The 12,500-nt window shown below is 43.7% G+C and overlaps 1 protein-coding gene across 1 annotated transcript in view; it reads left to right on the top strand.

The window, feature by feature from the left end:
- The first annotated feature begins 1,475 nt into the window (after positions 1–1,475).
- The window catches only part of LOC125044636, a 119,856-nt gene continuing 108,831 nt past the window's right edge, over positions 1,476–12,500 (top strand). Inside the window, exons 1-12 of the mRNA XM_047641403.1 lie at positions 1,476–1,572; positions 4,408–5,289; positions 5,787–5,905; positions 6,161–6,346; positions 6,629–6,800; positions 8,373–8,500; positions 9,498–9,593; positions 9,859–10,050; positions 10,494–10,650; positions 11,043–11,197; positions 11,608–11,750; positions 11,939–12,101. Of these exons, the coding sequence (XP_047497359.1) occupies positions 4,427–5,289; positions 5,787–5,905; positions 6,161–6,346; positions 6,629–6,800; positions 8,373–8,500; positions 9,498–9,593; positions 9,859–10,050; positions 10,494–10,650; positions 11,043–11,197; positions 11,608–11,750; positions 11,939–12,101 (2,374 nt within the window). The 5' untranslated portion in view covers positions 1,476–1,572; positions 4,408–4,426. The remainder of the gene's footprint in view (positions 1,573–4,407; positions 5,290–5,786; positions 5,906–6,160; positions 6,347–6,628; positions 6,801–8,372; positions 8,501–9,497; positions 9,594–9,858; positions 10,051–10,493; positions 10,651–11,042; positions 11,198–11,607; positions 11,751–11,938; positions 12,102–12,500) is intronic.

The raw sequence follows: 12,500 nt of genomic DNA, 5'->3' as shown, positions 1-12,500 counted from the left end.
CAAAGATGCATATAAAAGAAACTTACAAGACTCATGTAAGACTTATAAATATACGTATACGCACACAAACTCACAAACACACACACGCACGCACACACGCACACACGCACACACGCACGCACGCTTGCCTAAACCCACCTTACCCTTTCCTTATCCCTACCTCTTTCATTCCTAACAAACAAACACAAAAAAAGCAAAAACAAAAACAAAAGCCAAACTAAACTAAACACAAAATGCAATCAAGATTTTTTTAAATCTAAATAAATGCCAAACAAAAAAAAATCCTAGGGAAATCCAGACAAACAATTTTTTTTTCTAATCCAAACAAAAGGCAAAACAAAAAATCATGAGGAAAACCGTGACAAACAAACAGAATTAAACAATGCAAACAGACCAGCCTCCCAGCCCCCCCCCCCCCCCAACAAACCACAACGGAATTCTACCACCTCCTTCAACAGCTTCAAAACAAATCAAATAAAAAACAAAAAGAAAACAAATAAGATTCATACGGAACAAACACACAATTAAACCAAAATAAACAAACGCTAAAAAATAAGGAATTTCAAAGAGCCAAACAAGCAAAAGCAAATTCCCAACAAACAAACAAAATCCAAACAAACAAAAACAAATTCCCAAACAAACAAACAAAAGCCAAACAACTCCAAAACACTGAAATCCAAACAAACAAACAAACAAAATCCAAACAAATCCAAAAGAATAAGCCAAAACACAGAAATCCAAACAAACAAACAAAGAAAATCCAAAAATAGATTCCAGACAAACAAACAAGCAAACAGCCTCCCTCCCCCCGCAGGCCACAACGGAATTCTTACTTAATCAAATTCTTAATTAATCCCCGATCACCTCCGTCAGCGGATTCCAAAACAAAACAAATAAAAACAAAAAGTAAGCAAATAATCAAATAGAGCAAACAAGCAAACAAAACCCAAACAAATAAAAACAAATTTCAAACAAGCAAACGAACGCTAAACAAGCAAACAAATTCCAAACAAGCAAAATGTTTCCAAACAAACAAACAAAAAACATCCAAACAAGCAAACAAACAAATTCCAAACAACCAAGCAAACAAATTCCAAACAAACAAGCAAACAAATCACAAACAACCAATCAAACAAAATCCAAACAAGCAAACAAATTCCAAACAAGCAAACAAACCCCAAACAAACAAGCAGACCCCTTCCAAACAACCAAGCAAACAAATTCCAAACAAACAAGCAAACAATTTCCAGACAAACAAGCAAACAAATTCCAAACAAGCAAGCAAACAAATTCGAAACAACTAATTGAACAATTTCCAAACAAACAAGCAAACAAAATCCAAACAACCAAGCAAAACAAAGCCCAATCAAACAACCAAACAAACCCCAAACAACCAAGCAAACCAAACCCCACACAAACAAGCAGACCAAACCCCACACAAACAAGCAGACCCCTTCCAAACCAGCCTCCGCCTCCGCCAGCCTTGACGCCTCCCTCCCCCCGCAGGCCCCAGCGGAATTCCTACTACCCGACCACCTCCTTCAACAGATACCGACGCAACGAACGGGACGAGTAAGTAACGCTGATGCGGAGACGCCACGCCCTCCGTTGGCTGCGTGGCGTTGGCTAGAGAAGTATTGGTGTTTTTTTTTTTAGAGGGGGGCTAAGGGGGGGGGGCTGTATTTTTTTTTTTTTTTTTCATTTTCATCTCTCCCTCTCATTCTGTTTCCTATTGTCCCTCTTGTCTCCCCCCCCCCCTTTTTTTTAACCCCTCTAGTCTCTTCTCGTTCCTCCTCCCTCCTTTGCGTTCTCCTGGTAGGGGGGGGGGGTGTTGGGGTTGGTTCTGGGGGGTGGAGGTTCGGAGGGGAGGGAAGGGGAAGGGGGGATGGAGTGGGGTGGGAGGGTAGGGTGTTGTATGTGTTGTTGGGGTTGGGGTGGGGGGTCAGGGTGTAGGTTGTGGGGAGGGTTGTTTGGGAAGAGGGGGGTGTTGTGTGTGTGTGGGGTGGGGGGGGGATTGGGAGGTTGCTGTGTTTGTGTTTGTGTGTTTGTGACCAAAGCAACGAAAGGGAGAACAGGAAAACACACGATAATGCTGAAGGCCTTTTTGCTGTCTTGCTTCCTGATGCGAGAGATACAAAGAGATAAGCGATGACCTTGGATAATTCGTGAATCCCCGGTACGCTATCTTTGCTCTCAATTTATTCTTTTAATGCTGCTTCTGCCATCATCCTTTGCCATAGACAAAGCCTCTTTTGAAAGCTTGGCACCACTAAAGCAGGTGAAGATCACTTCATTGTAAAAATAATAATAATGATAAAAAAAATCTATCCTCGCCACGGTGCCGAAGGAGGTGTTGTGGTGCTTGTCGCTTCGTTGTTCTTGGAGTCCAGATCTCGTCTTCCCCATCCCTAGTTACATGTCAGACTTAGACTCAAAGACGGGCTTAAGTTTATCCAAAACAAGACTGGCAGGATTACTCTGGGCGTCCCGAGGTAGACGAAGGTTCTCAGTCTCATGCATGGAAAGTAATCTTGTCCCTCTATACTCTCGAATTGATTTATTGAGAGATGGCATAGCTCAGTGGTAGAGCTCTGGATATACAATCGCAAGGTTCTGGGTTCGCGCCCGGCCGCCCCTCTTAGTCAATGAGTACTGGTATGCTGTCGTCAGCATGCTGGGGTCTAAGTTGGGGCGGTAAGGAACTGGCTACCCTACCGCATCATCCAGCGGCTTAGTAAACATGTTTCTCTACGAACATATCCCCTATGTCCATATAGATATGGGACCAACTTTGACTTTGAAATTTATTTGCTAAGGTTATCCATAGGCCCCTGGACACGGGTTTCAGGCAAAAAGCACTGAGACGTCTTAAACTAGATTAAGAAGTCTTTACAAATAACCGCTGGCTATCAAAATACCATGATGTCCAATGATGCCTAAAGAACAGTTGCTAGCTAAGGCATCGGTTTTACCAACCCTTGCCTTGTCACACCTTCGCTGTAAGCAAAATCCTTGATCAAGATTCAGTCATGAGCTTGAAGATGAAAAATAAAGTCACTACTCCCTGCTTCGATTGAGAGCAGAGGTAGAAGGGATCAGTGCAATGATCCCTCCTCTGGGTAGTATGGATCGTTACTCATATCACCCGCAGTATAGACACTGGATTTGTAGCATGAGGCATCCATGCAGGTATCATTGCTCTAGGCAGAAGCTGCCCCTATCATGGGAGTCCTAGCCCATGCATGCCAGAGAATAGGACATGTAAAGCATATAAGATTCTAAGGCAACCATTGATACCCTGTGGCATAGCATGCCCAGTGATGATCTATCCTGACCATTGTGCTCACCACTACCCAGAATATTCTAATCAATGAATATGCATCATTATTGTGTTCCCAGCCACATCGCCATCGTGAGGAAATGCTCCTGCTAACAGACTTGATACAATTGGTAAGGACAGCCCCTGAATTAACTAAAAGTCAACCTTGAGATGTGTAGCAGAAGAAAATGAGAAATTTCCAGTTCAGTCAGATGGTACCCAAATGACACTGGTTATGAGTAACTGGCACTCTTTGTATCATCATCTAGAGGTGTTGAAGTTATTTTTCCACAAAAATAATACTGTGAATAGCAGATCATAGACACCATAGAATGTGCTGATCACTGTGGTATGCTGGATGCCATCCTGTTGCACTATTTGCAGGTCCCTTAGAGACCACCCGTCCCTGCCTCCTTGTTCGTGATATTATGTCACTATTGCCCAGTGGAGGCTGGAGTATCTATAGGCAATCCGGCCACAACTGTAAGCATTCAGTAATGATGCTTAGATGAAACAGTTTTAAATAAGTGAAACATGCAAGGCCTCATATGTACAAGGTCTGGCCGAACCATCCCTTTGCAGATCTTACTCTCTCTTGTGTATACCTTGCTGCAGCCACTACAAGGTATGCTGTATGCCTGGCAGAGCAGGTCAGTTATAGTCTAGTGTCTCAGGTAGAGAAGATGGAGAAGAGATGTCCGGTTTCCTCCTTCAGGAATTCTGGCATGCATATCCTGAGCCTGTGGAGGAAACCAATGACCATGCCTTCTTTAGTTCTACTGTTGTGAACAAGGAAGAAAATAGTGAAATCGTCTGTATTGGTAGGTTTCTTGTATAAGGGGGAAATGGGCCTAGGATTGGAGGCTAGTTATTTCGTTTCACTTCCTTCGTGAAATACATGATAGGATGCAGTCACTGACAGATATCCTGCAGATTAATTTTAATAGGTACCAAGTTCAGCTCGGCATGAATTCTTCACATGCATGTGTTTGTGTGTGTTTATTTACTTGTTTGTGTGTTTTTGTGTCCGTACATGTGTCCGCTCTACCGGAGAGTTTAGTCCTTCACCATGCTGCCTCCTTCCCCAGCCCCTTCGACCGCAACCCGATGTTCAGAGCGTCCAGCTCGTACAACTCGCGCAAGGGTGGCCCAAGAACCCTCAGCCGCTCCACTGACCGGAGCTTCAGCCGCTTCGGAGGCGGTCCGGAGGCTTTCCTCGAGGCAGCGACCACGGAGCGAATCGAACCCGAGGAGGACGTGATGGGCTTCAAGTTCAGTGGCAGCGCGGGCTTCGGGGCATCGAGGCCGAGCGGAGGCGGACGCAAGGGCGGGCCCAGCAAAGGTGGTTCCAAGGGCGGGAATCCCTTCGCGGCCTTCGAGCGCGAGTCGGGGCCAGGATTCCCTCCCATCAGGAACATCGGCGGCGGACCCGGCTTCAGTGGGGCGAACGGGCCCGGCTTCAGCGGCCCCTCCAGCTCGGCCACCTTCGGGGGCTCGCTCGGGGCGCCCTTTAACGGGCCCGCAGCGCCGGCCTACAGCAGCCCTCCCGGCACCTTCACCGGGTCTTTGACGCAGGGCGGAGCTAAGTTCGGTGCCTCGTTCAACCCGGGTTTCAGCGGCTCCACCAGCTTCTTCGGCGGCTCCCCTGGCAGCGCCCAGCCAGGCAGGCCCGGCTTCGGCGGCAACGCCGGCGGCTCGTTCCCCGCCCCCAAGACCCCCTTCTCGGCGGCCTTCCCGGGCGTCTCGGGCAACATCAACTTCGACCCGAACGGCGGGAACATCCAGTTCCCGCCGCCGTCGGGCCAGTTCCCGCCGTCGTCGATCTTCCCCTCCATAACGGAGGAGGAGAACGTGCCCCTCGTGTTCCCGCAGGGCCCCGGCGAGGGCGGCGCCGGCCTCAACCTGCCCTTCACCATCGACGACGAGCTCGCGGCGCTCCTCTTCGGCATGCAGGAGGCGACCACGTCCAAGTAAGTGCGACGCTTTGCTTGCATGCGGCGTGGGCTGCTTTTGCCGGATGCACCCGCGTGTCAGCTGCTTTTATCCTCATGTCTCCATAGATTTCTAGACGTCTGCCTATATATATATTCATATATATATATATATATATATATATATATATTTATATATATATACATTTATATATATACATATATATGTGTGTGTGTGTGTGTGTGTGTGTGTATGTGTGTGTGTGTGTGTGTGTGTGTGTGTGTGTGTGTGTGTGTGTGTATGTATGTGTGCGTGTGTGTGCGTGTGTATGTATGTATGTGTGTATATGCATATCTATGTATATATACATATATATGTATATACATATACACATATATATATACATATATATTATGTATGTATATATATACATATATATATATATATATATATATATATATATAATGTGTGTGTGTGTTTGTACATACTTAATTCCTCCTTCCCTCTCATACTTACTTGCACCCGTCGCCCGCAGGCCTCCCATCCGCGTGACTTCTGCCGAGGATGAGAACAAGGTCTTCAGCGGCCGACAAGACGAGACAGACGACGAGGTTGAGCCGCCGATTCTCATCAGGAGGCCCGAGGTTAAACAAGGTGTGTAAATCGGCAATGGAGGTTTTGACTTCCTTGATTTCTTAATTATCGAGTGATGTCCTTCTCTAAGGAGGTTGTTTGGGTCATATACAATATTTTTGGCGGGTTCTCGCTGCTAGTTCGAGTCCTGGATATAGCTAAGGATTTAAGTCCGCTCTGAGTCTGTTTTTCTGTTTGTTTTTGACACATTTTAGTTCAGTTCTGCGAGATTTGCGAAGACATAGCACCTTGACCGTATCCGTTTTTTTCCTCCAGGCTGTAACTCCAAGCCCTCAGCCCCTGCCAACGGACGCACGGACTGTTCCACGTACGCCGGCTGTCGCTCGATCTGCAATCCCGGGTACCAGTTCCCCAGTGGCGAGAGGAGGCTTTATCTCATGTGCGATAACGGGGAATGGAAGGTGACCGGTAGCGTGTGGGATACCCTGCCCGACTGCGAACGTAAGCTTCTGATGTTTCCAATGGACTGTACAAGCTTTTTTTTTTTTTTTCTCTTTTTTTTCTTTTTTTTTCTCTTTTTTTTTATTAATGTACATGGGGGACGAAGCTGCTGCTTCAAGCTGCTTAAAGATGAATAAATACAATTCTAATAGAATGATATCCCATTTTTATAAATCGCAGTTCGCTAAACCCTTTGATTATTATTATTTTTATTCATCTCTTTTCTCAAATACCATTTCAATAAACATCAACGATCTTGCTCTCTCCTTCTCCACCCTCCAGCCAAATGCAGTCCCCCGTGCGAGAACAATGGCATCTGCCTTGCCCCTGACGTGTGCCAGTGTCCCGATAACTGGGAAGGAGACCAGTGCCAGATACCCAAGGCACCGCCGGCCAAGAAGTGCTCAAACAAACCACCGACGCCGATGAACTCTAGGATTTTCTGCAGTAAAGAGTAAGTACTAAGGATGTTTTACATTTCAACCTTCCTGGGACCTGTGTCTAAACGGCAGGTACTTATAGGTCAATTAATGAAACGTGAACGTACATCCAAAATATGACTGCAATTATAGTTGTATCATCTGACTATATTGTTTTTTTATAAGGGGACTGTCCCTCAAAATGGTGGTGGCAGGTTAAAAATGGGAGGGTAAAGGGAGGGTAATTTTGTTTCATATCAATAAAATCCAAAGGATCTAACCGATTTTCTTCAAAATTGGGTATTTGGTTCATTTGAACATTCTACATCTTTGGTACAAAATTTGTGGAAATTCCCAGATGCCCCCTCAACTTTTTATAACATACGTCTCCTGTGTACCGCTATTGGCCCGCAGATCAGCATAAACATCGATCAAAATCCAAAGAGATTCACGCGAGCTTTTTTTAAAATTTCGGTCCCTTTTTTTTCACGTCAATCTCTTTGGATTTTATCGATGTTTATGCTGATTTTTTTCATTGCACAATATGCAACAGTGTGGGTCCAATAGCAGTACACAAGAGACGTATGTTATAAAATGTTTATTGAGGGGACATCTGGGAATTTCCACAAATTTTATACCAAAGACGTAGAATGCTAACATGAACAAAATACCCAATTTTGAAGAAAATCGGTAAGACATTTTGGATTTTATTGATATGAAACAACCATTTTGAGGGACGGTCCCCTTAAGGATATAATGCACGGTGCCATATATATCATATAATGTTCATTTGCTTTTTTTAAACTTAAATGTATCCTAACAAGGTAATATCTACCATTTGAAATTATCTTACTTAAAAGTATGAAACAATGTTACTCCCTTGTCTCCTCCCAGAACTAAATACACTATATTAGTTTTTTAAAACATATAATATTATCCCAATAAAATATTCATGGTTCTTTAAAAGGTAAATCTCTCGTTCTCCTTCAATTATTCCAGATTATGGTATATTTCATCTCTTTCTTATCTTCATTTCATCTATACCATCACAACTTTCCTCCCTTGCTCTCCACCGTTCAAAAAGTCCACAACTATTTGTACTACAGCACTTTAGATCATAACATAACCCTTGCTAATAAATATTCAGAATTCTGACTAATCAATTAACTAATTATTCAAAATTAATTGTTCAGTCTCATTATTGAACTAATTATCCAATCTAATAATTGAACTAATTATCCAATCTAATAATTGAACTAATTATCCAATCTAATAATTGAACTAATTATCCAATCTAATAATTGAACTAATTATCGAAAATAATCATAGAACAGCTTATCCAAACTAATTATCCAGCCTAATCATCAAGACTAATTACCCAATCTAATGATCGAACCAATTAACCAAGCTAATTACCCAGATTAATTACCCAATCTAATGATCGAACTAAATAACCAAACTAATTATCCAGACTCATTATCCAATCTAACGATCGAACTAATTAACCAAACTAATCATCCAAAACTAACCACCCAAACGAATCATCCAAAACCAACGGAGTCTCTTAAACGCCCCCCTTTTCTCCCCCCCTCCCCCCCAACCAACAGTGAGTGCAATGCCAGGTGCCACGAGGGATACCACTTTGCCGAGGGAACGACCCGCCTCTCTTTCCAGTGCGAGAATGGAGACTGGGTTATCCAGGATCCGCGCTGGACGGAGACCCCAGACTGCGAGCGTAAGTTGTGGCTCAGGGTGTTGTTGATGGCTGTGTTGTAGGTGAAAGTAATGTGGCTGGAAGTGTTTGTTGTGGATGAAACGTAATGTGGCTGAATGTTGTGTGGTTGAAAGTGTTGACTGAATGTGTTGTGGCTAAAAGTGCTATGACTTGAAGCTGTTGTTGCTGTAAATGATATGGCTTACAGTGTAGTGACTGAAAGTGCTGTGACTGAAGGTGTGGCTGGAAGTGTTGTGGATGAAAGTACAGACTGAATGTGTTGTGGCTGAAAGTGCTGTGGCCTTAAAGTGTAGTGGCTGAAAGTGATGTGGCCGACTGTGATGTGGTTGAAAGTGCTGTGATTGAATGATGTGGTTGAAATGATGTGACTTACAGTGTAGTGGCTGAAAGTGCTGTGACTGAAGGCGTGGCTGAAAGTGAATTGTTTTTGATGGGATAGGAGGATAATATGGAATACTGAGTACTTTTATTTTTATTATCATTATATCTAGTGTGGTTATGTGAAACGATGTAAGTTCACGAGCTGAGTCGACCATCATCACAATATATATATATATATATATATATATATATATATATATTTTTTTTTTTTATTATTATTATTATTATTATTCGATAGGCCACTAGAACGTCGAAAATACATCAGAGAACGGATAGAGAAAATCAAGAACAACAGACAGAGAGTTCTATTAGTTAAACCACATCGTTTTAAATCACATCACTTCAGATTATGTCATATGTCTCCTCATTCATGTCACGTCACTTCACTCCACATCGCAACCCTTCACGTTAGTCACATCATTTCACATCTGTCATACAATTTATCTCGCCAATCATATATCAAAATATAACACAACACACCGTATCAAATCACATCACGCTCCACCACAACACACCAAACCACATCGCATCTCATCCCATCACACCGCACCATACCACACTACACCACACTACACCACATCACACACGAATAGTAACCACCCATCTCCCCCTGCAGCTGCCTGTGACCCCGCGTGCGAGAATGGCGGCCGATGCATCGCGCCGGACATGTGCGAATGCGCCGTCGACTTCCGGGGCGAATTGTGCCAATACCGTAAGTACCGATTGTCATTGAGGGAGGTACTTACGCAGGGGGGAAAAAGAGGTAGTTAGATGTGGGTATGAGGTATACTAGAAGTATACTCCACACCCTCAACCGACGAAGAAAGACTGATTACAAACTGATTACAAATGGTGGAAATTCTCTCATGTGTAAACAACCACAACCAATTAACCACCAATTAACAACCACAACCAATTAACCACCAATTAACAACCACAACCAATTAACCACCAATTAACAACCACAACCCTTCCAGCGATTTCGAACTGCGACCCCAAGAAACTGGGCTTCAACGGAGGCTACAACTGCTCGGGCGAAGGGATGGACTTCGGCTGCGCCCTCTGGTGTTCCCCCGGGGTCGAATTCGAGTTCCCCGCCGAGGACTTCTACAAGTGCGACTACGCCACGGGTCTCTGGTCGCCCTCGCCCATCCCCAACTGCGACTACGGTGAGGACGAGGGGGTTGAGGAGGGGGTAAGGGGGGGTTGAGGAGGGGTTAAGGGGGGGTTGAGGAGGGGTAAGGGGGCGAAGAGAGAAGCCGGGATGAAAGGTTATGTGTGTGTGTGTGTATATATATATATATATATTGATTGATTGATTGGCACAGAGAGAGAGACACATAGACAGAATATATTTGAATATATTTGTATATATGTAATGTTTATATATATAGATAGATAGATAGATAGATAGAGATAAAGGTATAGATAGATGTTTGTGTGTGTGCACACACACACATATATATAATATATATATATATATATATATATATATATATATATATACAACAACCAAAAATTCATTTAAAAAGTCCTACCCAACATTACCACAATACACAAAAATCCTAGGCCACTCGTAACACGCCCTTTGCCTACCTACCATCACCCGCAGGCTTCCTTGTCGTGACTCCTGGAGCCCAAGACATCTCTACCGGAACGTACCCTCCTGGCTTCGTCTTCACCACGACAGAGCAGATCAAGAAGTCGCCAGGTGTGTGCTTCACCTGGTCGGGGTCTCACTACAAGTCCTTCGATGGACGGGTTTACAGGTATGTCAGTGTTGTTGTTGTTGTTTTTGTGTGTGTGTGTTTGTTTGTGGGAGGTGGATGTAATGTTTGTTTAGGTCTGAATGAGTTGGGTGTGTCTGTGCAGTTGTTGTGGGTGTGTGGGGATGTGGGGTGGGGAATGTTTGTGTGGGAGGGTGTATGAGTGTCTTTTTCTGTGGAGGGTGGATGTGGGAGTAATTGTGCGTGTATTTGTTTGTTACTTTTTGTATGTGTATGTATGTGTATTTGAGCATATATATTTGTGACATCCCATCCAGTCTTCACGCTTTCACATCTACACAAATACAAACCCACTATACACACCACAATGAAACCAACTGTTCTAACTCCTCCTCTTCTCTCTCCCCTTCCTCCTCCTCCACCACCTCCTACAGCTTCGAGAGCTCGTGCCCCTTCACCCTCCTGCAGGACTCCACCCACGGCACCTTCAGCGTCAACCTCAAGTCCAAGGGTGACTGCACAGGCTCCTCGTGCTCCAAGGCCATCCAGCTCTTCCTTGACGACGATGAATACGTCCTTCAGAACACAGGTAAGGACGAGGGTCGTGTTGTCGTTCTTTCTGAAGTGTTACTTGAGCCCTTTGGAGTGTTATTTGAGTCTTTCTGTGTCTCGCGTGTAGCATAGTGCTTTTTTTTCGTTTTTTTTTTTTTCAATGGTGTTATCTCTGATTGGATTTTTTTTTTTTTTCTTATTTGTCTTCTTTCTGATTCCCAATCAGATTTTCCTCTTTTTTCTCTCGTTTATTCTATTTCGTTTTTCGTATAGGGACTGACTTTCGTTTATTATTATTATTATTATTATTATTATTACTATTTTGTATAATTTTAATGCCTCACTTTTTTTTCTTCTCTTTTCTTATTCCAATTTCTTCTTGACCTTTTCAGTGTCCAGTGTCTTCTTTTAAGTGTCCCTTAACCCCTCCCCCCCCCTCCTTTGCAGAGTCCGGGCAGCCGAGCCTCGAATACCATGAGACGAACCTCGCTATTCCGGGTCAGATGAACGGCGTCGTGTCCGAACGCGTGGCTCACTACGTCGTAGTCAAGGTCGCCGGAATCGGACTCACCCTCAAGTGGGATATGAAGGTGAGGGAATGGGATGAGGGCTAGTGGGGATGGGGTGGTAGGGGGCGATAGGGGGATGGTGAAGATGAGGGTGATGGTGATGAGGATAATGACAATAATGATGATGATGATGATGATGAGGATGATGAAGATGATGATATACTCGTAAATTCTCGCTTCTTAAACCTTCAAAAAAATAATCTTCACAGAACACAGTCATAACGGAAGTGAACGAGCTGCTTTGGAACAGGACATCTGGACTTTGTGGACGACGAGACGGCAACAGGGAGAACGACTGGGGTTATTCCGATGGCAGATCAGAGGATAGTTTGAGTAACTTCCTCCAAAATTGGCAGTCGAAGACCATTGGCGGTAAGGGCGTTAGTCTTTTATCATAGTTTTCCCCTGGAGTATTCCCGTTTTTGTCATAGTTTCCCCTTTTAGTTTTTACGTATTTTGTCATAGTCTCCCCTTGAAGTTTTCACGTTTTTTGCGATAGTTTTTCCTTGAAGTTTTCACGTTTTTTGTCATAGTTTCCTCTTTTCCGTTTTCTTGGTGGTGGTTGGGTTGTATTTTTTTATGATTTTGTTAATCTTTTGGGAATTTTCTTTGGTATGTTTTACTCTGATAATATTTTACGCTTCCTTGATGTCAACTTGTAGGTGAATCTATAAATTAATTCATTAGAATTAGAATAGTTAACGTCATATAAACGCCATTCGATTTTTTAAACAGTTTTTTTTATCACGTATATCGTTCTTCCTCCCCCTT

Source organism: Penaeus chinensis, chromosome 36 (genome assembly GCF_019202785.1).
Source record: "Penaeus chinensis breed Huanghai No. 1 chromosome 36, ASM1920278v2, whole genome shotgun sequence".
Classification (NCBI taxonomy): domain Eukaryota; kingdom Metazoa; phylum Arthropoda; class Malacostraca; order Decapoda; family Penaeidae; genus Penaeus; species Penaeus chinensis.
Note: the sequence above shows the minus strand (reverse complement) of the source record. Positions and strands in the feature narration are given on the sequence as shown.